Below are 27277 nucleotides of genomic sequence, written 5' to 3' on the forward strand. Positions count from 1 at the left end.
AGGGATAGGTCCATTCTAGGAATTCTATTTCTATGACTGAAATGACACCCACCCTGTATTCAAGAGCACGTTGTCTCAACCGACGGTGGGCACAAAACAAACACCTCAGATTATGTGAAATAGGGTCTAAGCTACAACACATGCAAATGTGTTTTTAGATAATAGATAATTGTTGGTAAGCTTTTAAATGACATCAAATCTAAATATTTTCCAGTGATGAAGACATGGAATGGCAGGGTATGCAAAATGGTTCAACTTTAAGCACCTCTATCTACTGAATGGGTTTGGAATTCAGGTCCAAAAAGTGTCTTTCTGACCACTTCTACTATGGACAAATATGTACAGTATGGAAAGTTTCCCATGACTATATACAGACCCCAGTAATATACATGTAAGTATGTGCAGGCCCTGCAGTTGATTCACGTCCTGTCCAATGGGGGTGTACTTGTATTGAAGCTGCCTCATGTTACAGAAGCATGGGATAGGCTCCTGTCCTGTTGGCTGTTCTGGCTTGGATAAGGCTAGTCTCATGTCAAGTGAGAGGTAAATACCTATATATACTCTACATAGCAAGGTAAGGTTACAGTGTGGACAGGTGAGATACAGGTGAATGCTCACTGGGCACACCACATCAACGTCAACAATTGGGTAATATTTTGTTGAGGCGTTGATCAATGAGCTTACAACCTATATTTATCCACTCAAAAAGACAGCCAGAAGTTTGTTGAATTCGCAATGTGTTATCACTATGCTTTTAACCAAAATAAAAGCACAACCAAATCCAATTGAAAACACTGTCTGAATTTTGGTTTAGTTGTCACCTAAATGTGTTACCACTGCGCTTTCAGCCATAAAAAAAACAAAAACACAACAAAGTTCAAATGGGAATACAATGCCAGATATGTTGTTTATTTATACAACAATGTCATGTGTTTTCACCGTGCTTTATCTTGAAGCAGAACCAAAATAACTAGATTGCAGTTGAGATTACATTAAAAGTACATGTTGCAAGTAATCAATGCTGTTCAAGATTCTGCACAGATTATTACAGCAATTGTGTAGATCTCCACAGACCTGCGACCTTTGCACGCTATCTTGAACATGCATGCTTTGATTATATAAGACATTTAAAGCTACAGTAACCTCAAAATATGGCCATGGATGTGTACATTAGTTTGTAAAATAACCTTCACTTTAGGATATTTACTGTTTTACAAAAGTCATATTGAATTCTGTTTGGTTGAAAACATGACCAAATATCCACATTTGAAGGAGATTATCTTCTTCTTGGATAGTTTAATCTGTGCCACTTACTAAGGGATGGATTCAATAACATCCACATAGTGGTTGTTAAATGGAGGTGTCGGAGGTGGAACTGCGTTAGAGCTGTCAAATCCACAAGTGGCTCGTTGCCTTACCTTATCATAGACACTGCATGCAATGAAACCACACCCGACTATAAACCGACAAATCCAACACAGCCTTCGTTACAAGTTCAAAAACTTGAATTAGACTGATAGGCTATAAATCCTCTCATCCAAATGAACATTTAAACATGCATTAGCCTAACATATGCTTGTCTCAAAGATTAAGCCATGCAAGTCTAAGTACACACGGCCGGTACAGTGAAACTGTGAATGGCTCATTGGTTTGACATCAACAGTTTGATACTTGCGAGTTATTTCTAACATTGATACAGCCTACACTTAATACTTCTAAGGAAGGGAGTGGTTTGTGACACACAAAAGCAGCCACTCACCTACAGTATGTGTCAGCTCATACTGTAGATACAGCTCCAACACCGGCAAAACATCTGCTATGGGGATGTCGGCCAACGATGGTTAACGCTCGATCTGATTGAATCTGGGCATTCGTTTGGTTTTAATTCCAGTTTTGGATTCACGCCTCCATCTCAACCAAAAATCTAAGTTAAAGAATAGGACTAAATCAAACACATTTTTAATAAAGTAATATTCTTTAACTTAGATTTTTGGTTGAGATGGAGACGTGAATCCAATATATTCCTTATGAACTTTTAAATTACATTTGAAATCAACCAAAGCTTGAAACCCTACACTCTTAGAAAAAAGGGTTCCAAAACGGTTATGCTGCTGTTCCCATAGGAGAACCCTTTTTGGCTTCAGGTAGAACCCTTTTTGGTTTCAGGTAGAACCCTTTTTGGTTTCAGGTAGAACCCTTTTTCGTTTCAGGTAGAACTCTTCAGGAAAGGGTTCTACAAGGAACCCAAAAGGGTTCCACCTGGAACTTTGCAAATACTATATAGGCCTAAATAGTCTCATTGATGATGTATGACTTTATAAAGTATCGTTCTACAGTGTTTAATTTGCTCTGTTAAACCTACCCTTTGAAATGACTTCCATAGCAACAGTGAATGTATTTTGTATTTAATTGGAGATCTCTCAATCATTCTCACCAGGGGAGCAACTTTCGGGACATGGCCCCCCCACGGTCTGAAATTGCATTTTTGTCCTGGACAATTTTATCATTGGAATGTGATACAAAACGAGGCTGCGTTGTGCTTTAGGACCACGCGGACGCCTCCAAGCGGTCGGGTAGGCTGTTTGGAGTGTTTATCCGTCTGGATTTCCCCCCCAAAATATATATATATAATAATTATGCCCCCCCCCCACTTCTAAAACCAAAGTTGCGCCCCTGATTCTCAAGACAGCACATTGGTAATAGTTTGTAACAAATATCAAAGCTGGATGGGAGACCGAATGGATAGCTGTAGATACATCAACTTTCCAGTAGGAGGTGCTGTAGATAAATCAACTCTCCAGTAGGAGGTGCTGTATAGATCAACTCTCCAGTAGGAGGTGCTGTAGATAGACCAACTCTCTAGTAGGAGGTGCTGTAGATAGACCAACTCTCTAGTAGGTGGTGCTGTAGATAGACCAACTCTCTAGTAGGAGGTGCTGTAGATAGACCAACTCTCTAGTAGGAGGTGCTGTAGATAGACCAACTCTCTAGTAGGAGGTGCTGTAGATGGATCAACTCTCTAGTAGGAGGTGCTGTAGATAGACCAACTCTCTAGTAGGAGGTGCTGTAGATAGACCAACTCTCCAGTAGGAGGTGCTGTAGATAGACCAACTCTCTAGTAGGTGGTGCTGTAGATAGACCAACTCTCTAGTAGGAGGTGCTGTAGATAGACCAACTCTCTAGTAGGAGGTGCTGTAGATGGATCAACTCTCCAGTAGGAATGGGCTGTAGATAGACCAACTCTCTAGTAGGAGGTGCTGTAGATAGACCAACTCTCCAGTAGGAGGTGCTGTAGATAGACCAACTCTCTAGTAGGAGGTGCTGTAGATAGACCAACTCTCTAGTAGGAGGTGCTGTAGATAGACCAACTCTCTAGTAGGAGGTGCTGTAGATAGACCAACTCTCCAGTAGGAGGTGCTGTAGATAGACCAACTCTCTAGTAGGAGGTGCTGTAGATAGACCAACTTTCTAGTAGGAGGTGCTGTAGATGGATCAACTCTCTAGTAGGAGGCGCTGTAGATAGATCAACTCTCTAGTAGGAGGTGCTGTAGATAGACCAACTCTCCAGTAGGAGGTGCTGTAGATACATCAACTCTCCAGTAGGAGGTGCTGTAGATAGACCAACTCTCTAGTAGGAGGTGCTGTAGATAGACCAACTTTCTAGTAGGAGGTGCTGTAGATGGATCAACTCTATAGTAGGAGGTGCTGTAGACAGATCAACTCTCCAGTAGGAGGCGCTGTAGATAGATCAACTCTCCAGTAGGAGGTGCTGTAGATAGACCAACTCTCCAGTAGGAGGTGCTGTAGATAGACCAACTCTCCAGTAGGAGGTGCTGTAGATAGACCAACTCTCCAGTAGGAGGTGCTGCCCGTCCCATTGCTTTTCTTTCTGCTAGTGAATATAACGTTAAAGATCTGACATTGTTTCAAAGGTAGAAATTTAACATATTTTATACAAGGTTTGTCTATGTTGAAAATGTGTTACAATGATGACATAATCATGTGGTTGAAATTCCACCTTAAAACAACAGTTGATGACTTTCTGCAAATTCAATGTATTTTACACGTAGATTCCACATCACAATACGTTGACAAATTATGTTGAAAAAAAACATCGATTCAACCAGTTTGTGCCCAGTGGGCATGTACAGTACACAGACATCTGACCACAGGTAAGAGTCTTCTCTTCATGTTAGAATAACAGACTCCACAAAGAAGAAAGTCCACGTCCCAACATGGTCAAAAGACGTGCACTACAAAGGGAACAAAGGGCCATTTGTGACACACACAACCAAGGGAGCTAGATTATTAAAGAAACACACAGTTCAGTTGTTTATGTACAAACAAACAAACAAACGAAGAGGTTTGTTGATAAGGAGTCCATATGTAAACAGGTCCTACATCCTCCCAGTCCCAGCATTTATCGGTGCTACATAGCATGGTTGGGGTCAATTCGAATTGAAGGCATCGAAAAATACCATCAATTTTAAATTGCTTCTCAAGAAACTATAAGTAAAAGCTATTTATTTCTAAAGTTTTTCCATTTATTGAAGTTCAAATTCAAATCACTTCCTGAATTGACTACCTTCAATTCGAATTGGCCCCAACCCTGCAAAATAGTAAGTACTGTAGTGGATGAGGTGGGTGAGGTGAATTTCTCCCATACTGTACAGTGAAGAGCTTGGAGCTTTGAGCACAAATCAATATTGTCCCTAAAGAGCAATCAATTTGCAGCAGTAATAGTCTGAAACGGCCCTCTCCAGGGCAGCCCTGGTCTTAATGGTATTAAATGAATGGTTCATTAAGCAGTAGTCCTCTAGTCCTCTGGCTGGAGCTGCAGGGTGGTGTGGAGAGAGGAGCAATAGATCGGTCAAATATCTCCTCTCCTTCTCCAGGCGGAGAGATGCCTTCATATCTCAGTCAGCGGGATTCAAGGGGTGGTAAAATAAATACTGTTCTTCCTCTTTTCTCCACTCTCCCCCTTTCTACCCACAGTCAGGATCCAATGAAAATCTGGGCAGATATGAAGGGGGTGGTAGTATCTCTCCCTCCTTCCCTCACCCATAGCGAGGGTCCATATCAGTAGGTAGACTGGGGGGGGATAGGATGTATTCCGTGAGGCCTCCATGTATGGTAGAGGAGGTCAGGCTCTTCCTGTTCTTCTTCATGGCCGACCGCCTCTGCCAGCGACACAGTAGCACCTCCACCTGTTATTGTTAAACCGATGACAGAAGAAATAAATAAATAATTTCATATAAATTCTCAGGTCGTTATTGTAAAAGAGAACGTGTTCTCAATGACTTACCTGGTTGCAGTTTTTTTCCGTGGTTAAACATACTGTCTGTATAATTTGCAGTAATAATCATGTTATGGGTTAGGGCTGATAGATTGTACATGGCTGTTTTGCATCTTTACTTTTTTATATAATTCTATACTCCTAGTATGAATAGATGGTTTTTATATATCCTTAGAGATTGAAAGAAGTGTTTGATTTTAAGCTCTTTGTGTATGAGAAGTGTAATTATGTAGTGGACTGCAGTGGATTGTAGCAATGCGTACTCCTTATAACTCAAGGCCTCTTCTGACTGATGAGAAGACCTGCGATATGCTCGGAGGAAATACTGGGTGATGGAAAAGTACCGAAACACATCTTTGTGGAAAGGAGGGGGTGAGAGCTCAGGGTATAAGGCGGCAGGTAGCCTAGTGGATAGAGCGTTGGGCCAGTAACCGAAAGGCAAAGGTCAAGGTCAAGGTCAAAATCTGTCGTTCTGCCCCTGAACAACCCACTGTTCCCCGGTAGGCCATCATTGTAAATAAGAATTTGTTCTTAACTGACTTGCCTAGTTAAATAAAGGTTAAATTATAATATAATAATATAAATGGACACTGTCCTGAATGTATGTTCTCCGCTGAAGCATTCAGTCGAGTGTAATAAGTCTAGTTTGAGCTTTTTTTGGTGTACGCCTGGAGTTTGTACCAGAAATCTAGAACCTAACAGTACCTATAGCCAACAAAAACTTTTCATAAAATGCTCAAATACATTTGCAGATTGTCTGATAATTTTCTTGTTTTGTACCTGGATTTCATATCTTAAGAACTTTAAATACAATTGTCATCAATGAATAAAAAAAATTCACTGTAAAGTGTTTTGTTTACGGAATATCAAAGCATTGGTTTTAACCGCAGAGAAAAAGTTGCAATATGTCCCCTGCTTCCAGCAATCAGTCAATACTACTGCACATGGTTTTATCAGTAGTAAACCAGGTAGAATATAGGGAAAGATCTAGGCAATTTCTATGATTCTTTACAACATCGGGGACATGCAGAGATGCAGAGAATGAAGTTGAGTTACTTTTAAGTACTTCTAAGACAAGTTGTCATCTCCAACATTGTGACATTCCATTATAGAGCTTTGCTTTGATGGGGATTTCGTCCTATACATTCAGTTGGGTTCCTCCACTGTATTCACTATTCCTTATTTGTATTGGGGATTGTGTTCGTGCTTGCCAATGGAAAATCTACAAACCTACAGAGCAGACCAGCCTATGTATTGTAGTGGATTGAGAAGGAAGGGGAGGACCATCCGCCTCAGTGAATTTCATAGTGAAACATAAAAAAAGTTATCATTTTTAGATAAAACTATACTAAATATATTAAAGTCACCAAATAATTGATTAAAACACTGTTTTGTAATGAAGGTCTATAGTAGCCTCAACAGCACTCTGTAGGGTAGCACCATGGTGTAGCCAGAGGACAGATAGTTTCAGACTTAAAAATCCACCAGATTTCTTACCGGCCAAAATATTTTTTTTTACATCTAAAATTACAACAACAACCAATTACACTAAACAAAAATAGATGAGCATGATTTTTTAAATGTTTCTAAAACAATACATGTATTACTAGTGAGAAGTAATGTGGTATATTGTTTAATAAAAACATTTGTGACCTGAGTCTTAACCAAAATATTACAGATGAGACAAGAATTTTCTCCTGCCCCTTTACAGGCGGGAGGTCACCATGGTAACACAACTGGAGTCATGTTTCTGCCTGTAGGGTTGAGTCTGCCCCTTTACAGGCGGGAGGTTACCGTGGTAACGCAACTCGAGTCATGTTTCTGGCTGTAGGGTTGAGTCTGCCCCTTTACAGGCGGGAGGTTACCGTGGTAACGCAACTCGAGTCATGTTTCTGGCTGTAGGGTTGAGTCTGCCCCTTTACAGGCGGGAGGTTACCGTGGTAACGCAACTCGAGTCATGTTTCTGGCTGTAGCGTTGAGTCTGCCCCTTTACAGGCGGGAGGTTACCGTGGTAACGCAACTCGAGTCATGTTTCTGGCTGTAGGGTTGAGTCTGCCCCTTTACAGGCGGGAGGTTACCGTGGTAACGCAACTCGAGTCATGTTTCTGGCTGTAGGGTTGAGTCTGCCCCTTTACAGGCGGGAGGTTACCGTGGAAACGCAACTCGAGTCATGTTTCTGGCTGTAGGGTTGAGTCTGCCCCTTTACAGGCGGGAGGTTACCGTGGAAACGCAACTCGAGTCATGTTTCTGGCTGTAGGGTTGAGTCTGCCCCTTTACAGGCGGGAGGTTACCGTGGAAACGCAACTCGAGTCATGTTTCTGGCTGTAGGGTTGAGTCTGCCCCTTTACAGGTGGGAGGTTACCGTGGAAACGCAACTCGAGTCATGTTTCTGGCTGTAGGGTTGAGTCTGCCCCTTTACAGGCGGGAGGTTACCGTGGTAACGCAACTCGAGTCATGTTTCTGGCTGTAGGGTTGAGTCTGCCCCTTTACAGGCGGGAGGTTACCGTGGTAACGCAACTCGAGTCATGTTCCTGGCTGTAGGGTTGAGTCTGCCCCTTTACAGGCGGGAGGTTACCGTGGTAACGCAACTCGAGTCATGTTTCTGGCTGTAGGGTTGAGTCTGCCCCTTTACAGGCGGGAGGTTACCGTGGTAATGCAACTCGAGTCATGTTTCTGGCTGTAGGGTTGAGTCTGACTAGTGGAAGCATTGTCTTCTCTTCCCTAGCAGTTGGAACTCAAAAATAGAAAAACAACCTAGCTTGTGAGCAAAACAATGTAAATAGCCAAGAAACTGAAGGACAAAGTCTCACTTCAGTAGACTTTTGTTTCAAGTAATTTAGACCAACTTTTATGCATGTGCGCAGAGCTTCTAAAAATGAATCTTTCACTCAGCTCTTTATGTTCGCACAGCCCCCAGCCAGGCAGTGTTGCATAAATACTTTCCAAACTGCAGCATTTATTTTACTATAAATGTGATCATACTTATTCATAAATGCGAGTGAAATGCTCGCACTGTGGAGCCCTGACCACCCGCCAACAATAAACATCTTATGCCAAAATCTACCCTCATTTGGCAGGTGGCGGATGTTAATTTTTGGCCCTGGTTCTCAGCCCCTTCCATTGACTTACACAGTAATTATGACAACTTCAGAGCTCTTGCTCTTCATTCAAAGACATAGTCGTGGACACTCTTACTGACAGTTGTGACTGCTTTGCGTGATGTATTGTTGTCTCTACCTTCTTGCCCTTACTTAGACAATATACCACAGGTGTGATGCAAAATGACTCGTTTACGAAATGGGGATAAATATACCTGAATTTGTCCAATAGTAACTCTCGTCTGTGCACAATAATGTTTGTACCACTTTTTGCGCTGCTACCAAGTTGTGCTGCTGCCATGTTGTGTTGCTACCATGCTGTGTTGTCATGTGTTGCTGCCTTGCTATGTTGTTGTACTCTTTATGTGGTCTCTCTTGTCGTGATGTGTGTTTTTCCCCCGCAGGAGGCCTTTTGCCTTTTGGTAGGCCGTCATTGTAAATAAGAATTTGTTCTTAACTGACTTGCCTAGTTAAATAAATAAAGATGAAATAAAACAACTGACATGTTGTCCACCCAATCAAAGGATCAGAGAATGAATCTAGTACTGAAAGCATAAGCTACAGCTAGCTAGCACTGCAGTGCATAAAATGTGGTGAGTAGTTGACTCAAAGAGAGAGAAAGACAATAGTTGAACAGTTTTGAACAAATTCAGTTCTTACAAAATGAAAGAGAAGTGAGAGAGAAAGAAAGCTAGCTATATTTCTTTGTATGTTTGTTTTCTCCACTTTTCACTTCCTTAGCTAGCAAATGCAGCTAGCTAGTTTAGCCTACTCAAACACTCGGCTCAAATAGTGAGTGATGCTATGTTAGCTAGCTGGCTATGGTTATCCAACACTGGAAGTCTTCCAAGTCAAGGTAAGCTTTTGGTTTTAGACATTTATTGCCACCGGTGCCTGCCGGTGTTGCTGCTAAACTTCTTGCTGACTACACTGTACTGAATGATTTTAGTGGCTTTAGAGAACAGCGCGAAGATACAACGAGCAAAGTGATTATGCTGTTTGTATGTGGCTGCTATGAAAGTGAGCTGTGTTTGTGGAAAATGAGCTGTGAATTCATTCCGCCGATTATGTTGAAAAACCTTTCTTAAACAGAAAGAAATGCAACTGTTGGACTAATGATTACACCCTAGATCGGCTAGATGCAGGCAAGAGTGTGCAAGGCGATATTGAATGTCACCTTGATCACAATTTTTTTTTCTCTCGACCTAAGCACCTACGTTGTAAACTTTCATTTGTAGGCTAGGTTGTAGCAACCTCATAGCAGGTTTACTAACTCATTAGTTCTAGTAGCTATGTTGACTATGACGTGACAACGATGTAGGCTGTGTGTAGCGGTTAGCGGTCATAATATGAAGGTTTGGCTTGGAAAGGTTTTTCGCCTGGTCACAGACAGCTGATGTGTTGTGCACTGAAGTCCACAAGTGAAGGGAAAAGGGAGAAGGAATTATATATACAAAGAGCAAAGTGAAATTATCATGCTGTTTTTATATGGCTGCTATGAAAGTGAACTGTGTTTGCGTGTGATCAGGGGTATATTAATTCTGCCGATTTTGTTGAAAAACGTCTTTTAATGAAAGAAAACAGAACAAAATGGGGAGAAACATACCTGAATTTGTCCAATAAAACTCTCATTTGCAACTTCTGGACTAATGATTACACCCTAGATCAGCTAGATGCAGGCAAGAGTATGCAAAGCGGTATTGAATGTGTTACTGTCTGTCACTTTGATTACTCAAAGTTCTCTCAACCTGTGTACCTACACTACCGTTCAAAAGTTTGGGCTCACTTAGAAATGTCCTTGTTTTTGAAAGAAAAGCACATTTTTTGTCTATTAAAATAACATCAAATTGATCAGAAATACAGTATAGACATTTTTTAAGTTGTAATTGACTATTGTAGCTGGAAACGGCAGATTTTTTATGGAAAATCTACATAGGCGTACAGAGGCCCATTATCAGCAACCATCACAGACTGGCCAAGAAAATGAAAAGATTAAGATGAGCAAAAGAACACAGACTCTGGACAGAGATATGGCTTTTTCTTTGCAACTCTGCCTAGAAGGCCAGCATCCCGGGGTCGCCTCTTCACTGTTGACGTTGAGACTGGTGTTTTGCGGGTACTATTTAATGAAGCTGCCAGTTGAGGACTTGTGAGGCGTCTGTTTCTCAAACTAGACACTCTAATGTACTTGTCCTCTTGCTCAGTTGTGCACCGGGGCCTCCCACTCCTCATTCTATTCTGGTTAGAGCCAGTTTGTGAAGGAAGTAGTACACAGCGTTGTACGAGAGCTTCAGTTTCTTGGCAATTTCTCGCATGGAATAGCCTTCATTTCTCAGAACAAGAATAGACTGACGAGTTTCAGAAGAAAGTTCTTTGTTTCTGGCCATTTTGATACTGTAATCGAACCCACAAATGCTGATGCACGAGATACTCAACTAGTCTAAAGAAGGCCAGTTTTATTGCTTCTTTAATCAGAACAACAGTTTTCAGCTGCACTAACATACTTGCACAAGCGTTTTCTAATGATCAATTAGCCTTTTAAATGATAAACTTGGATTAACTAACACAATGTGCCATTGGAACACAGGAGTGATAGTTGCTGATAATGGGCCACTGTACGCCTATGTAGATATTCCATTCAAAATCAACCGTTTCCAGCTACAATAGTCATTCACATTGTTTTTATTGTGGATTCCCATTAGCTGCCGCCAAAGCAGCAGCTACTCTTCCTGGGGTCTAGCAAAATTAAGGCAGTTTATAATTTTTTTAAACATTACAATACATTCACAGATTTCACAACACACTGTGTGCCACCAGGCACCTACTCCACCAATACCACATATATACAGTACTGAATCCATGTGTATGTATAGTGCGTATGTTATCGTGTGTGTGCGTGCATGTTTGTGTTGCTTCACAGTCCCCGCTGTTCCATAAGGTGTTTTTTAAAATCTAATTTTACTGCTTGCGTCAGTTACTTGATATGGAATAGAGTTCCATGTACTCATGGCGCTATGTAGTACTGTGTGCCTCCCATAGTCTGTTCTGGACTTAGGGACTGTGAAGAGAGCTCATGGGTGTCCGAGCTGTGTGCCAGTAGTTTAGACAGACAGCTCGGTGAATTACACATGTCAATACCTCTCAGAAATAAAAGTAGTAATGAAGTCAATCTCTCCTCCACTTTCAGCCAGGAGAGATTGACATGCATATTATTAATATTAGCTCTCTGTGTACATCCAAGGGCCAGCCGTGCTGCCCTGTTCTGAGCCAATTGCAATTTTCCTAAGTCCTTTTTTGTGGCACTTGACCACACGACTGAACAGTAGTCAAGGTGCGACAGTGAGTGTTTTGTTCCAAATACAGAGCTTTTAGTTTTATAAATATTTAGTCCTAACTTATTCCTTACCATCCATTCTGAAACTAACTGCAGCTCTTTGCTGAGCGTTGCAGTCATTTCAGTCACTGTAGTAGCTGACGTGTATAGTGTTGAGTCATCCGCATACATAGACCCCCTGACTTTACTCAAAGTCAGTGGCATGTCGTTAGTAAACATTGAAAAAAGCAAGGGGCCTAAACAGCTACCCTGGGGAATTCCTGATTCTAACTGGATTATATTTGAGGCTTCCATTATAGAACACATTATGTGTTTTGTTGAGACAGGCAACTCTTGATCCACATTATAGCAGGGGGTGTAAAGCCATAAGACATACGTTTTTCCAGCTGCAGAGTATGATCGATAATGTCAAAAGCTGCTCTGAAGTCTAACAAGACAGCCCCCACAATAATTTTATCATCAATTTCTCTTAGCCAATAATCAGTCATTTTATTTTAATTCAAATCAAATTCTATTGGTTAGCAGATACACATGGTATCTGCTAACATACACATGGTTAGCAGATGTTAATGCAAGTGTAGCAAAATGCTTGTGCTTGTAGTTTCGACCATGCAGTAATATCTAACAAGTAATCTAACAATTTCACAACAACTACCTTAAAGACACAAAAGTAAAGGAATGAATAAGAATATGTACAGTTGAAGTCGGAAGTTTACATACACTTAGGTTGGAGTCATTAAAACTCGTTTTTCAACCACTCCACACATTTCTTGTTAACCTCTTTCAGCTAGGGGGCAGAATTTTTATGTTTGGAAAAATAACGTTCCCAAGGTAAACAGACTATTTCTCAGATGCAGATGCTAGAATATACATATAATTGACAGATTAGGATAGAAAACACTCTAATGTTTCCAAAACTGTCAAAATATTGTCTGTGAGTATAACAGAACTGATTTTGCAGGCGACAGATGTAGCTCGACATTCTCTTTCTCTGTAGTATTGAATAGGTTACCGTCCGGTTGAAATATTATGGATTATGTATGTTAAAAACAACCTGAGGATTGATTATAAAAAACGTTTGACATGTTTCTACGAACATTACGGATACTTTTTGGAATTTTCGTCTGCCTTTCAGGACCGGAACGAGCTTGTGGTTTTCTGAACATAACGCGCAAACCAAATGGCGGTTTTTGGTTATAAAACTAATGTTTATCGAACAAAAATAACATTTATTGTGTAACTTGGAGTCTCGTGAGTGCAAACATCCGAAGATTATCAAAGGTAAGCGATTAATTTTATTGCTTTTCTGACTTTCGTGACCAAGCTAATTTGAGGCTAGCTGTTCTTAGTGTTTTGTCTAGTGATTGATAAACTCACAAACGCTTGGATTGCTTTTGCTGTAAAGCATATTTTCAAAATCTGACAAGATAGGTGGATTAACAACAAGCTAAACTGTGTTTTGGTATATTTCACTTGTGATTTCATGATTATAAATATTTTTAGTAATATTTTTGAATTTGGTGCTCTGCAATTCAGCGGTTGTTTACGAAAATGATCCCGCTAAAGGGATCCGTGCGGCAAGAAGTTAACAAACTATAGTTTTGGGACGTCGGTTAGGACATCTACTTTGTGCATGACACAAGTCATTTTTCCAACAATTGTTTAACGACAGATTATTTTACTTACAATTCACTGTATCACAATTCCAGTGGGTCAGAGGTTTACATACACTAAGTTGACTGTGCCTTTAAACAGCTTGGACAATTCCAGAAAATGATGTCATGGCTTTAGAAGCTTCTGATAGGCTAATTTACATAATTTGAGTCATTTGGAGGTGTACCTGTGGATGTATTTCATGGCCTACCTTCAAACTCAGTGCCTCTTTGCTTGACATCATGGGAAAATCAAAAGAAATCAGCCAGGACCTCCACAAGTCTGGTTCATCCTTGGGAGCAATTTCCAAACGCCTGAAGGTACCACGTTCATCTGTACAAATAATAGTATGCAAGTATAAACACCATGGGACCACGCAGCCGTCATACCGCTCAGGAAGGAGACGCTTTCTGTCTCCTAGAGATGAACGTACTTTGGTGCGAAAAGTGAAAATCAATCCCAGAACAACAGCAAAAGGACAGTGTGAAGATGCTGGAGGAAACAGGTACAAAAGTATCTATATCCACAGTAAAATGAGTCCTATGTCGAAATAACCTGAAAGGCCGCTCAGCAAGCTCCAAAACCGCCATAAAAAGGCCAGACTATAGTTTGCAACTGCACATGGGGACAAAGATCTTACTTTTCGGAGAAATGTTCTCTGGTCTGATGAAACAAATATAGAACTGTTTGGCCATAATAACCATCGTTATGTTTTGAGGAAAAAGGGGGAGGCTTGCAAGCTGAAGAACACCATCCCAACCGTGAAGCATGGGGGTGGCAGCATTATTTTGTGGGGTTGCTTTGCTGCAGCTCACAAAATAGATGGCATCATGAGAAGGAAAATGATGTGGATATATTGAAGCAACATCTCAAGACATCAGTCAGGAAGTTAAAGCTTGGTCGCAAATGGATCTTCCAAATGGACAATGACCCCAAGCATACTTCCAAAGTTGTGGCAAAATGGCTTAAGGACAACAAAGTCAAGGTATTGGAGTGGCCATCACAAAGCCCTGAACTCAATCCTATAGAACATTTGTGGGCAGAACTGAAAAAGCGTGTGTGAGCAAGGAGGCCTACAACCCTGACTCAGTTACACCAGCTCTGTCAGGAAGAATGGGCCAAAATTATTATTGTGGGAAGCTTGTGGAAGGCTACCCGAAACGTTTGACCCAAGTTAAACAATTTAAAGGCAATGCTACCAAATACTAATTGAGTGTATGTAAACTTCTGACCCATTGGGAATGTGATGAAAGAAATAAAAGCTGAAATAAATCACTCTACTATTAGTCTAACATTTCAGATTCTTAAAATAAAGTGGTGATCCTAACTGACCTAAGACAGGGAATTTTTACTAGGATTAAATGTCAGGAATTGTGAAAAACTAAGATTAAATGTATTTGGCTAAGGGGGAATGTAAACTTCCGACTTCAACTGTACATATAAATATATGGATGAGCGATTGCCGTGCGGCATAGGCAAGATGCAGTAGATGGTATAGAGTACAGTATATACATATGAGATGAGTAATGTAGGGTATGTAAACATTATATAAAGTGTCATTGTTTAAAGTGAGTAGTGATACATATATTACATTCAATTTTGTATTATTAAAGTGGCTAGAGATTTGAGTCAGTATGTTGGCAGCAGCCACTCAATGTTAGTGATGGCTGTTTAGCAGTCTGATGACCTTGAGATAGAAGCTGTTTTTCAGTCTCTCGGTCCCAGCTTTGATGCACCTGTACTGACCTCACCTTCTGGATGATAGCGGGGTGAACAGGCAGTGGCTCGGGTGGTTGTTGTCCTTGATGATCTTTTTGGCCTTCCAGTGACATCGGGTGGTGTAGGTGTCCTGGAGGGCAGGTAGTTTGCCCCCGGTGATGCAGACCTCACTACCCTCTGGAGAGCCTTACGGTGTGGGCGGAGCAGTTGCCGTACCAGGCGGTAATACAGCCCGACAGGATGCTCTCGATTGTGCATCTGTAAAAGTTTGTGAGTGTTTTCGGTGACAAGCCAAATTTCTCCTGAGGTACGGTATCTGTGTGGGTGGACCATTTCAGTTTGTCCGTGATGTGTACGCCGAGGAACTTAAATCTTTCCACCTTCTCCACTACTGTCCCGTCGATGTGGATAGGGGGGTGCTCCCTCTGCTGTTTCCTGAAGTTCACGATTATCTCCTTTGTTTTGTTGACGTTGAGTATGAGGTTATTTTCCTGACACCACACTCCGAGGGCCCTCACCTCCTCCCTGTAGGCCGTCTCGTCGTTGTGGGGTAATCAAGCCTACCACTGTAGTGTCGTCTGCAAACTTGATGATTGTGTTGGAGGCGTGCATGGCCACGCAGTCATGGGTGAACAGGGAGTACAGGAGAGGGCTGAGAATGCACCCTTGTGGGGCCGCAGTGTTGAGGATCAGCGGGGTGGAGATGTTGTTTCCTATCCTCACCACCTGGGGGCGGACCGTCAGAAAGTCCAGGACCCAGTTGCACAGGGCGGGGTCAAGACGCAGGGTCTCGAGCTTAATGACGAGTTTGGAGGGTACTATGGTGTTAAATGCTGAGCTGTGATCGATGAACATAGGTATTCCTCTTCTCCAGATGGGTTAGGGCAGTGTGTAGTGTGGTTGCGATTGCATCGTCTGTGGACCTATTGGGGCGGTAAGCAAATTGGAGTCGGTCTAGGGTGTCAGGTAGGGTGGAGGTGATATGATCCTTGACTAGTCTCTCAAAGCACTTCATGATGACGGAAGTGAGTACATCGAGCGATAGTTGTTTAGCTCAGTTACCTTAGCTTTCTTGGGAACAGGAACAATGGTAGCCCTCTTGAAACATGTGGGAACAGCAGACTGAGATAGGGATTAATTGAATATGTCCGTAAACACACCAGCCAGCTGGTCTGCGCATGCTCTGAGGACGCGGCTAGGGATGCCGTCTGGGCCGGCAGCCTTGCGAGGGTTAACACGTTTAAATGTTTTACTCACGTTGGCTGCAGTGAAGGAGAGCCCGCAGGTTTTGGAAGCGGGCCGTGACAGTGGCACTGCATTGTCCTCAAAGCGAGCAAAGAAGTTGTTTAGTCTATCTGGGAGCAAGACGTCGGTGTCCGTGACGGGGCTGGTTTTCTTTTTGTAATCTGTGATTGACTGTAGACCCTGCCACATACGTCTCGTGTCTGATCCATTGAATTGCGACTCTACTTTGTCCCTATGCTGACGTTTAGCTTGTTTGATTGCCTTGGAGGGAATATCTACACTGTTTGTATTCGGTCATGTTTCCTGTCACCTTGCCATGATTAAAAGCAGTGGTTCGCACTTTCAGTTTTGCGCGAATGCTGCCATCAATCCATGGTTTCTGGTTGGGGAACGCTTTAATAGTCACTGTGGGTACAACATCACTTATGCACTTGCTAATAAACTTGCTCACCGAATCAGCGTATACATCAATGTTGTTGTTTGAGGCTATCCGGAACATATCCCAGTCCACATCGAAGCAATCTTGAAGCGTGGAATCTGATCGGACCAGTGTTGAACAGACCTGAGCACGGGCGTTTCCTGTTTTAGTTTCTGTCTATAGGCTGGGAGCAACAAAATGGAGTCGTGGTCAGATTTGCCGAAAGGAAGGCGAGGGATGGCTTTGTATGCGTCGCGGAAGTTAGAGTAGCAATGATCCAGAATGCTGTCAGTCCAGGTCACGCATTCGATAAGCTGATAAAATTTAGTGAGCCTTGTTTTCAGATTAGCTTTGTTAAAATCCCCAGCTACAATAAATGCAGCCTCAGGACATGTGGTTCCGAGTTTACATAGAGTCCAATGAAGTTCTTTCAGGGCCGTCGAGGTGTCTGCTTGGGGGGGGGGGGGGGGGTATACACGGCTGTGATTATAATTGAAGAGAATTCTCTTGGTAGATAATGCGGTCGGCATTTGACTGTAAGGAATTCTAGGTCAGGTGAACAAAAGGACTTGAGTTCCTGTATGTTGTTATGATCACACCACGACTCGTTAATCATAAGGCATAAACCCCCGCCCTTCTTCTTACCAGAGAGATGTTTGTTTCTGTCGGCGCGATGCGTGAAGAAACCGGGTGGCTGTACCGACTATGATAATGTATCCCGAGTGAGCCATGTTTCCGTGAAACAGAGAATTTTACAATCTCTGTTGTCTCTCTGGAAGGCAACCCTTGCTCGAATTTCATCTACCTTGTCAAGAGACTGGACATTGGCGAGTAGTATACTCGGGAGCGGTGAGCGATGTGCCTGTCTACGGAGCCTGACCAGAAGACCGCTCTGTCTGCCCCATCTGCGGCGCTGTTGTTTTGGGTCGCCTACAGGGATCCGATCCATTGTCCTGGGTGGTGGTCCAAACAGAGGATCCGCTTTGGGAAAGTCATATTCCTGGTCATAATGTTGGTAAGTTGACGTTTCTCTTATATTCAATAGTTCTTCCCGGCTGTATGTAATAAGACTTACATACAGTGCTGTGCTTGTTTAGTGTCCTTCCCTATAAGCGTGCTGAAATTCTGTTGTCAATTTGTTTACTGTGAAATAGCATTGTATCTGGTCAAACACAATTTTTCCAGAAGTTTACTAAGGGTTGGTAACAGGCTGATTGGTCAGCTATTTGAGCCAGTAAAGGGGGCTTTACTATTCTTGGGTAGCGGAATGACTTCAGCTTCCCTTCAGGCCTGAGGGCACACGCTTTCTAGTAGGCTTAAATTGAAGATGTGGCAGATAGGAGTGGAAATAGTTTGCTATTATCCTCAGTAATTTTCCATCCAGATTGTCAGACCCCGGGGGCTTGTCATTGTTGATAGACAAGAATAATTTTTTCACCTCTTCCAAACTGACTTTACGGAATTCAAAAGCACAATGCTTGTCTTTCATAATTTGGTCCGATATACTTGGATGTGTAGTGTCAGTGTTTGTTGATGTCATACTTAAGTTTGCTTATCTTGCCAATGAAAAAGGCATTAAAGTAGTTTGCGATATCAGTGGGCTTGGTGACGAATGAGACATCTGATTCAATGAATGAAGGAGCCGAGTTATATTTTTTCCCCAAAATGTAATTTAAGGTGCCCCAATGCTTTCTACTATCATTCTTTATATAAGTTATCTTTGTTTCATAAATGTTATAATTTTTTATTTATTTAGGTTAGTCACATGATTTATTAATTTGCAGTAAGTTTGACAAATCACTTGGGCTGCCAGACTTAATTGCCATACCTTTTGCCTCATCCCTCTCAACCATACAATTTTTCAATTCCTAATCAATCCAAGGGGATATAGCAGTTTTTACAGTCATTTTCTTAATGGGCGCATTCTTATTAGTAACTGAAATAAGTAGTTTCATAAATGCATCTAGAGCAGCATCTGGTTGATCCTCATTACACACCACGGACCATCAAATATTCTTTACATCATCAACATATGAATCACTACAAAACTTATTGTATGACCTCTTACACACTATATTAGGTTCAGCCTTTGGAACTTTGGTTTTCCTAGATATGGCTATTATATTGTGATCACTACATCCTATGGATTTGGATACTGCTTTAAAGCAAATATCTGCAGCATTAGTAAAGATGTGATCAATACATGTTGAGGATTTAATGCCTGTGCTGTTTGTAACTACCCTGATAGGTTGACTGACAACCTGATCCAGGTTGCAGGCACTGGTTACAGTTTGAAGTTTTTTCCTGAGTGGGCAGCTTGATGATAGCCAGTCAATATTTAAATCACCCAGAAAATATACCATACCAGAAAATATACCATATCAACCTCTCTGTTGATATCACATACATTATCAAGCATTTCACACATTATCCAGATACTGACTGTTAGCACTTGGTGGTCTATAGCAGCTTCCCACAAGAATGGGCTTTAGGTGAGGCAGATGAACCTGTAGCCATATTACTTCAACACTATTTAACATTAGATCGTTAACAATGTCTACACTGTATTTCTGATCAATTTGATGTTATTTTAATGGACAGAAAAGTCGTTTCTTTCAAGAACAAGGACATTTCTAAGTGACCCTGTCACGCCCTGGCCTTAGTATTCTTTGTTTTCTTTATTATTTTAGTTAGGTCAGGGTGTGACATGGGGTTAGGTTTGTGTTTTTGTATTGTCTTGGGTGGTTTGTAGTGTCTAGGGGGATTTGTTAGAGTGTATGGGTTTGTGTTGAGTGGATGTGTCTAGATAAGTCTATGGTTGAGTGTAGGTGTTTAGAAAAGTCTATGGCTGCCTGATTTGGTTCTCAATCAGAGACAGCCGGTTATAGTTGTCTCTGATTGGGAGCCATATTTAAGGGAGCCATAGGCTTTAGATGTTTGTGGGTAATTGTCTATGTTTAACGTTTGTAGCCTGTATGTATGTGCACAACGTTTGTAGCTTCACGGTCGTTTTGTTGTTTTGTTAGTTGGTAAAGTGTTTCGTGTCGTGTTCATCTTCATCATTAAAATAAAGAGAAGATGTATTCATATCCCGCTGCGCCTTGGTCCGTCTCTCCACACGACCGTGACAGACCCCAAACTTTTGAACGGTGGTGTACATTGTAAACTTCCATTCATATGGTAGGTTGTAGTAACCTCATGATGGTTGTAGGGAACATTTGAGTATCATGTGGTAGCCTAAACCTATGGATGTTACATTGAGCTGGTTGAATGGAATATGAATGAAAGTCATCCAATATGCTGTAATAGAAATAAGGCCAAAAAATATTGTCCTCCCTCGTCATCATCCCTCATCCACTGATGTGCTGTGGATGAATACATGACATTGAATTGTGATGATAACAGTGAATGAACTTCGCACACAATGTACTTCGTTTTCCATTTTCTTTTTAAAATCAGGAATAATACTTGATTTAATTGTGTATGAAATTGTTATGGTAAAAAAAAAATGCATAAAAGGAGAGTAATTACCCATAATTCTGCACCTTTCTATAGCTGCATCATCATGATGTCGTGACTGCAAAGAAAATCAGTTGATCCACTGGGACTTTTAAAAGACAGATTAACTTTCTGTTTTGTCCGCTTAGACTAAAGTATGTCTGTGCTAGTCTTTTTTCAGTAAGTCGTGTTCTTTTGATTATTAATGTAATGGCAATTTTGACTTATCATTTCGTTTAGATGAATGTATTTATGTTTTGAGAAGGCAACTACATATTGAAAATGTATTTTAAATGTTTTGCATTAGGCCACTGAGTTAGTTCTGTGTCATGTGAACATCGCCATGAAAATAGACAATATTGTAAAACATTTATTATTGAGAAAAACTGTTAATAAAGGCAAAATACAAATAGTTATACAATATACAGTACCAGTCAAAAGTTTGGACACACCTACTCATTCATGGCTTGTTCTTTATTTTTACAATTTTATACATTGTAGAATAATAGTGAAAACATCAGAACTATGAATTAACACATATGTAATCATGAAGTAACCAAAAAAGTGTTAAACAAATGAAAATATATTTTATATTTGAGATTCTTCAAAGTACCCACCCTTTGCCTAGATCAAATCAAATCAAGTTTATTTTATATAGCCCTTCGTACATCAGCTAATATCTCGAAGTGCTGTACAGAAACCCAGCCTAAAACCCCAAACAGCAAGCAATGCAGGTGAGACACAGAGCTTTGACAGCTTTGCCTAGAGGACAGTTGGCCTTCTCTCAACCAGCTTCATGAGGAATGCTTTTCCAACAGTCTTGAAGGAGTTCCCACATATGCCGAGCACTTGTTGGCTGCTTTTCCTTCACTCTGCGGTCCAAGTCATCCCAAACCATCTCAATTGGGTTGAGGTTGGGTGATTGTGGAGGCCAGGTCATCTGATGGAAAACTCCATCACTCTCCTTCTTGGTCAAATTGCCCTTACACAGCTTGGAGGTGTGTTTTGGGTCAATGTCCTGTTGAAAAAAGAATGATAGTACCACTAAGCGCAAACCAGATGGGATGGCGTATTGCTGCAGAATGCTGTGGTAGACATGCTGGTTAAGTGTGCCTTGAATTCTAAAAAAATCACAGACAGTGTAAGCACCCTTACACCATCACACCTCCTCCGCCATGCTTCCCGGTGGGAACCACATATGCGGGGATCATCCGTTCACCTACTCTGTGTCTCACAAAGACACAGCAGTTGGAACCAAAAATCTCAAATTTGTACTCATCAGACTAAAGGACAGATTTCCACTGGTCTAATGTCCATTGCTTGTGTTTCTTTTTCTTGGCACAAGCAAGTCTCTTTTTATTATTGCTGTCCTTTAGTAGTGGTTCCTTTGCAGCAATTGTACCATGAAGGCCTGATTCATGCATTCCCCTCTGAACAGTTGATGTTGAGATGTGTTCTGTTACTTGAACTCTGTGAAGCATTTATTTGGGCTGCAATCTGAGGTGCAGTTAACTCTAATGAACTTATCCTCTGCAGCAGAGGTAACTCTGGGTCTTCATTTCCTGTGGAGGTCCTCATGGGAGCCAGTTATCACAGCGCTTGATGGTTTTTGAGACTGCACTTGAAGAAACTTTCAAAGTACTTGAAATCTTCCGGATTTACTGACCGTCATGTCTTAAAATAATGGACTGTCATTTCTCTTTGCTTATTTGAGCTGTTCCTGCCATAATATTGACTTGGTCTTTTACAAAATAGGTCTATCTTCTGTATATCACCCCTACCTTGTCACAACACAAGTGATTGGCTCAAACACATTAAGAAGGAAATAAATTCCACAAATTAACTTTTAACAAGGCACACATGTTAATTGAAATGCATTCCAGGTGACAACCTCATGAAGCTGGTTGAGAGAATGCCAAGAGTGTGCAAAGCTGTCATCAAGGCAAAGGGTGGCTACTTTGAAGAATCTCAAATATAACATATAATTAGATTTGTTTAACACCTTTTTAGGTTACTTCATGGTTCCATATGTGTTATTTCATAGTTATGTCTCCACTATTATTCTACAATGTAAAGAAAAACCCTGGAAAGAGTAGGTGTGATCAAACTTTTGATTGGTACTGTATACACATATACAGTATATACAGTGTACAGTGCATTCAGAAAGTATTCAGACCGCTTGACTTTTTACACATTTTGTTATGTTACAGCCTTACTTTAAAATGGATTAAATAAAAAAAAATCCTCATCAATCTACACAAAATCACCCCATAATGACAAAGCAAAAACATGTTTCTAGAAATGTTTGCAAATGTATAAAAAAATAAAGACAGAAATACCTGATTTACATAAGTATTCAGACCCTTTGCTATGAGATTTGAAATTGAGCTCAGGTGCATCCTGTTTCCATTGATCATCTATGTTTCTACAACTTGATCAGAGTCCACCTGTGGTGGAACATGATTTGGAAAGGCACACACCTGTCCATTTAAAGTCCCACAGTTGACAGTGCATGTCAGAGCAAAAACCAAGCCATGAGGTCGAAGGAATTGTCTGTAGAGCTCCGAGACAGGATTGTGTCAAGGCACAGATCTAGGGAAGGGTACCAAAACATTTCTGCAGCATTGAAGGTCCCCAAGAACACAGTGGCCTCCATCTTTCTTAAATGGAAGACGTTTGGAAGCACCTATACTCTTCCTAGAGCTCCAGAGTTCCACTGTGGAGATGGGAGAACCTTCCAGAAGGACAACCATCTCTGCAGCACTCCACCAATCAGGCCTTTATGGTAGAGTGGCCAGACGGAAGCCACTCCTCAGTAAAAAGCGCAACCCCACTTGGAGTTTCCCAAAAGGCATCTAAAGACTCTCAGACCATGAGAAACAAGATTCTCTGGTCTGATGAAACCAAGATTGAACTCTTTGGCTTGAATGCCAAGTGTCACGTCTGGATGAAACCTGGCACCATCCCTACGGTGACGCATGGTGGTGGCATCCTGCTGTGGGGATGTTTTTCAGCCGCAGTGACTGGGAGACTAATCAGGATCAAGGGAAAGATGAACAGAGCAAAGTATAGTGAGATTCTTGATGAAAACCTGCTCCAGAGCACTCAGGACCTCAGACTGGGGCAAAGGTTCACCTTCCAGTAGGACAACGACCATAAGCACACAGCCAAGACAACGCAGGCGTGGCTTTGGGACAAGTCTCTGAATGTCCTTGAGTGGCCCATCCAGAGCCCGGACTTGAACCCGATTGAACATCTCTGGAGTGACTCTCCCCATTCAACCTGACAGAGCTTGAGGATCTGCAGAGAAGAATGAGAGAAACTCCCCAAATACAGGTGTGCCAAGCTTGTAGCATCATACCCAAGAAGACTCGAGGTTGTAATCGCTGCCAAAGGTGCTTCAACAAAGTACTGAGTAAATACTTATGCAAATGTGATATTTCTGTGTTTTCAAGTTCTAAAAACCTGTTTTTGCTTTGTCATTATGGGGTATTGCATGTAGAGCAGTGGTTCCCAAATTTGTTATAGTCCCGTACCCCTTCCACCATTCAACCTCCAGCTGTACCCCCTCTAGCACCAGGGTCAGTGCACTCTCAAATGTTGTTTTTTGCCATCATTGTAAGCCTGCCACACACACACACACAAACACACACTATACGATACATTTATTAAACATAAGAATGAGTGTGAGTTTTGTCACAACCCGGCTCGTGGGAAGTGACAAAGAGCTCTTATAGTACCAGGGCACAAATAATAATATAATAATAATCACAAATTTTGCTCTTTATTTAGCCATCTTACATATAAAACCTTATTTGTTGATCAAAAATTGTGAATAACTCACCACAGGTTAATGAGAAGGGTGTGCTTGAACCATACAACCGTGCAATATTGGGTTGTATTGAAGAGAGTCTCAGTCTTAAATCATTATCCACACACAGTCTGTGCCTGTACTTTGTTTTTTCATGCTAGTGAGGGCCGAGAATCCACTCTCACATAGGTACGTAGTTGCAAAGGGCATCAGTGTCTTAACAGCGCGATTTGCCAAGGAAAGACATTGAGCGCAGCCCTATCCAGAAATCTGGCAGTGATTAAATTACATTTTCACAGAACCGCTTGTTGCAATTTCAATGAGGCTCTCTTGTACAGATATCGGTAAGTGGACTGGAGGCAGGGCATGAAAGGGATAACGAATCCAGTTCGTGTCATCCGTTTCGGGAAAGTACCTGCGTAATTGCGCACTCAACTCACTCAGGTGATTCGCTATATCACATTTGACATTGTCCGTAAGCTTGAGTTCATTTGCATACAAAAAAAATCATACAATGATGGAAAGACCTGTGTGTTGTCCCAGAAAAGAGCTCCAACTTCTTAATCATAGCCTCAGTTTTGTCCTGCACATTTAAAATAGTTGCGGAGTACCTGTAATCCTAGATTCAGATCATTCAGGCGAGAAAAAACATCACCCAGATAGGCCAGTCGTGTGAGAAACTCGTCCTCATGCAAAGCAGTCAAACAAGTGGAAATGATGGTCAGTAAAGAAAACTTTAAGCTCGTCTCTCAATTTAAAAAAAACTTGCCAATACTTTGCACTTCTGTATGTTGTAAAAGCGTTACATGGTCGCTGACCATATCATTGCATAATGCAGAAAATACTAAGTTTTCACTGTAGTGTCCAAAACATCTTTCAAGCAGTCAGGCATTCGCTTGGCAGCAAGAGCCTCTCGGTGGATGCTGCAGTGTACCCAATTGGCGTCGGGAGCAACTGCTTGCACGCGCGTTACCACTCCACTATGTCTCCCTGTCATGGCTTTTGCTCCATCAGTACAAATACCAACACATCTTGACCACCAAGTCCATTTGATGACATAAAGCTGTCCAGTACTTAAAAAATATCGCCTCAAGTTGTCCTGGTTTCCAGTGGTTTGCAGAAGATCCTTCTTCCTTAATGGACCCCCCATAAACGTAACGGACAAATACCAGGAGCTGTGCCAGGCCCGCCACGTCTGTTGACTCATCCAGCTGTAACGCATATAATTCACTGGCTTGTATGCGAAAAAAACAAACCATCTCCTGCCATGTCACTGATGTGTCATGAAACAGTGTTGTTTGATGAAGGCGTTGTCCAGCAGCAGCAGGAAGAATACATTTCTTCACATGGGGCTTGCCTGTCCTAGCCACTAGGTAGCTCACCATATAAGATGCTTCTAGCCCCTCTTATTAATGGTATCTGTTGCTTTTATACATGTCTTACTACTCGAACGTAGTCTTTATTCTCGCTCGAAAAGCTCCTGTGGCTTTTCAAATTGTCATGTTTCGTTTCTAAATGTCTGCGCAAGAGTGAAGGTTTCCCGTGAGAGAGTAACGGTTAATGTGATTGGAATTATTTGACTAGGCTAGGTATGAGACTAGGTATGTGACATTGTGTTGTTATTTCGCTAAACACTATTTTTGGCAGTGAAACGAGGCCACTCAGGCGAGAGAAAAAAAACTCACCCAAATGTATATACATACATTGGACAATGTAAATGCACTGTTTGAAAATGTGAAGAATTATTTTTTTAATTTGGCGTACCCCCGACGGCATTGCGCGTACCCCCACCCAGTTTGGGAATACCTGGTGTAGATTGATGGGAGAAACAATTTTTTCAATCAAGCTTAGAATAAGGCTGTAACGTAACAAAATGTGGAAAAAGTCAAGGTGTCTGAATACTTTCCGAATGCACTGTATGTATAAATATATATATTTAAAAAAAATTATATTTACCAGTGGTAGAAGGTAAATTGAAAGAAAAAACTGGAGGCTTCGTTCCAAATGGCTTCCTATTCCTGATCAAAAGTAGTGCACTATACAGGAAATAGGGTGCCATCTGGTGCCATCTGATCTTTGTTTGCTATACTCGGCCTTGTCTCAGGATGGTAAGTTGGTGGTTGAAGATATCCCTCTAGTGGTGATGGGGCTGTGCTTTGGCAAAGTGGGTGGGGTTATATCCTGCCTGTTTGGCCCTGTCCGGGGGTATCATCGGATGGGGCCACAGTGTCTCCTGACCCCTCCTGTCTAAGCCTCGGCACAGCCAAAAGAGGACTGGCCACCGCTCATAGCCTGGTTCCTCTCTAGGTTTCTTCCTAGGTTTTTGCCTTTCTAGGGAGTTTTTCCTATCCACCGTGCTTCTACACCTGCATTGCTTGCTGTTTGGGGTTTTAGGCTGGGATTCTGTACAGCACTTTGATATATCAGCTGATGTAAGAAGGGCTATATAAATTGATTTGATTTGATATGCATCCACTACCTGTTCTCTGAAGAAGCTGGTCGTCAGGGTGTAGAGGATGGGGTTCAGGGCACTGTTGATGGGTAATATAAAGATCACCACCCAGGATGAGATGGTACCTGGAGGGGGAGAGAGAGAGGGAGTTAGAGGTGTGTGCATGTGGGGTGGGGTGTGTTTGTGTGTGTGTGTGTGTGTGTGTGTGTGTGTGTGTGTGTGTGTGTGTGTGTGTGTGTGTGTGTGTGTGTGTGTGTGTGTGTGTGTGCTTGTGTATTACCTGCAGTGTTGGGGAGTAGTGAATTTCATGTAGGTCAACTAGTAATTTAACTTTGTTTTTCATTAGCTTGGTGTAGTTGAACTCAATTCAAATCTTGGTAGTGTTTCCACTAGTTAATAGCTTTTTTTTTTACCATGTCACAGTGTAGCTAACTACTGGAACTACACACTATTATTTTACCATGTAGCGGTATAGTTAACTACTGGAAATACACACTACTGTTTTACCATGTAGCGGTGTAGTTAACTACTGGAAATACACACTACTGTTTTACCATGTAGCGGTATAGTTAACTACTGGAAATACACACTACTGTTTTACCATGTAGCGGTGTAGCTAACTACTGGAACTACACACTACTGTTTTAACATGTAGCGGTGTAGCTAACTACTGGAACTACACACTACTGTTTTAACATGTAGCGGTGTAGCTAACTACTGGAACTACACACTACTGGCGTCGTCCCGGGTGGC

At 41.6% G+C, this 27277-nt stretch overlaps 1 protein-coding gene across 1 annotated transcript in view; it reads right to left on the reverse strand.

Moving 5' to 3' along the window:
* Positions 1-888: 888 nt before the first annotated feature.
* The window catches only part of LOC139552808 (relaxin receptor 2-like), a 206635-nt gene continuing 180246 nt past the window's right edge, over positions 889-27277 (reverse strand). The window contains 3 exon segments of the mRNA XM_071364858.1: positions 889-5129; positions 5131-5207; positions 26552-26649. Coding sequence (XP_071220959.1) covers positions 4931-5129; positions 5131-5207; positions 26552-26649 — 374 coding nt within the window. The 3' untranslated portion in view covers positions 889-4930.

This window comes from Salvelinus alpinus, chromosome 24 (assembly GCF_045679555.1).
Source record: "Salvelinus alpinus chromosome 24, SLU_Salpinus.1, whole genome shotgun sequence".
In the NCBI taxonomy this organism is placed as follows: domain Eukaryota; kingdom Metazoa; phylum Chordata; class Actinopteri; order Salmoniformes; family Salmonidae; genus Salvelinus; species Salvelinus alpinus.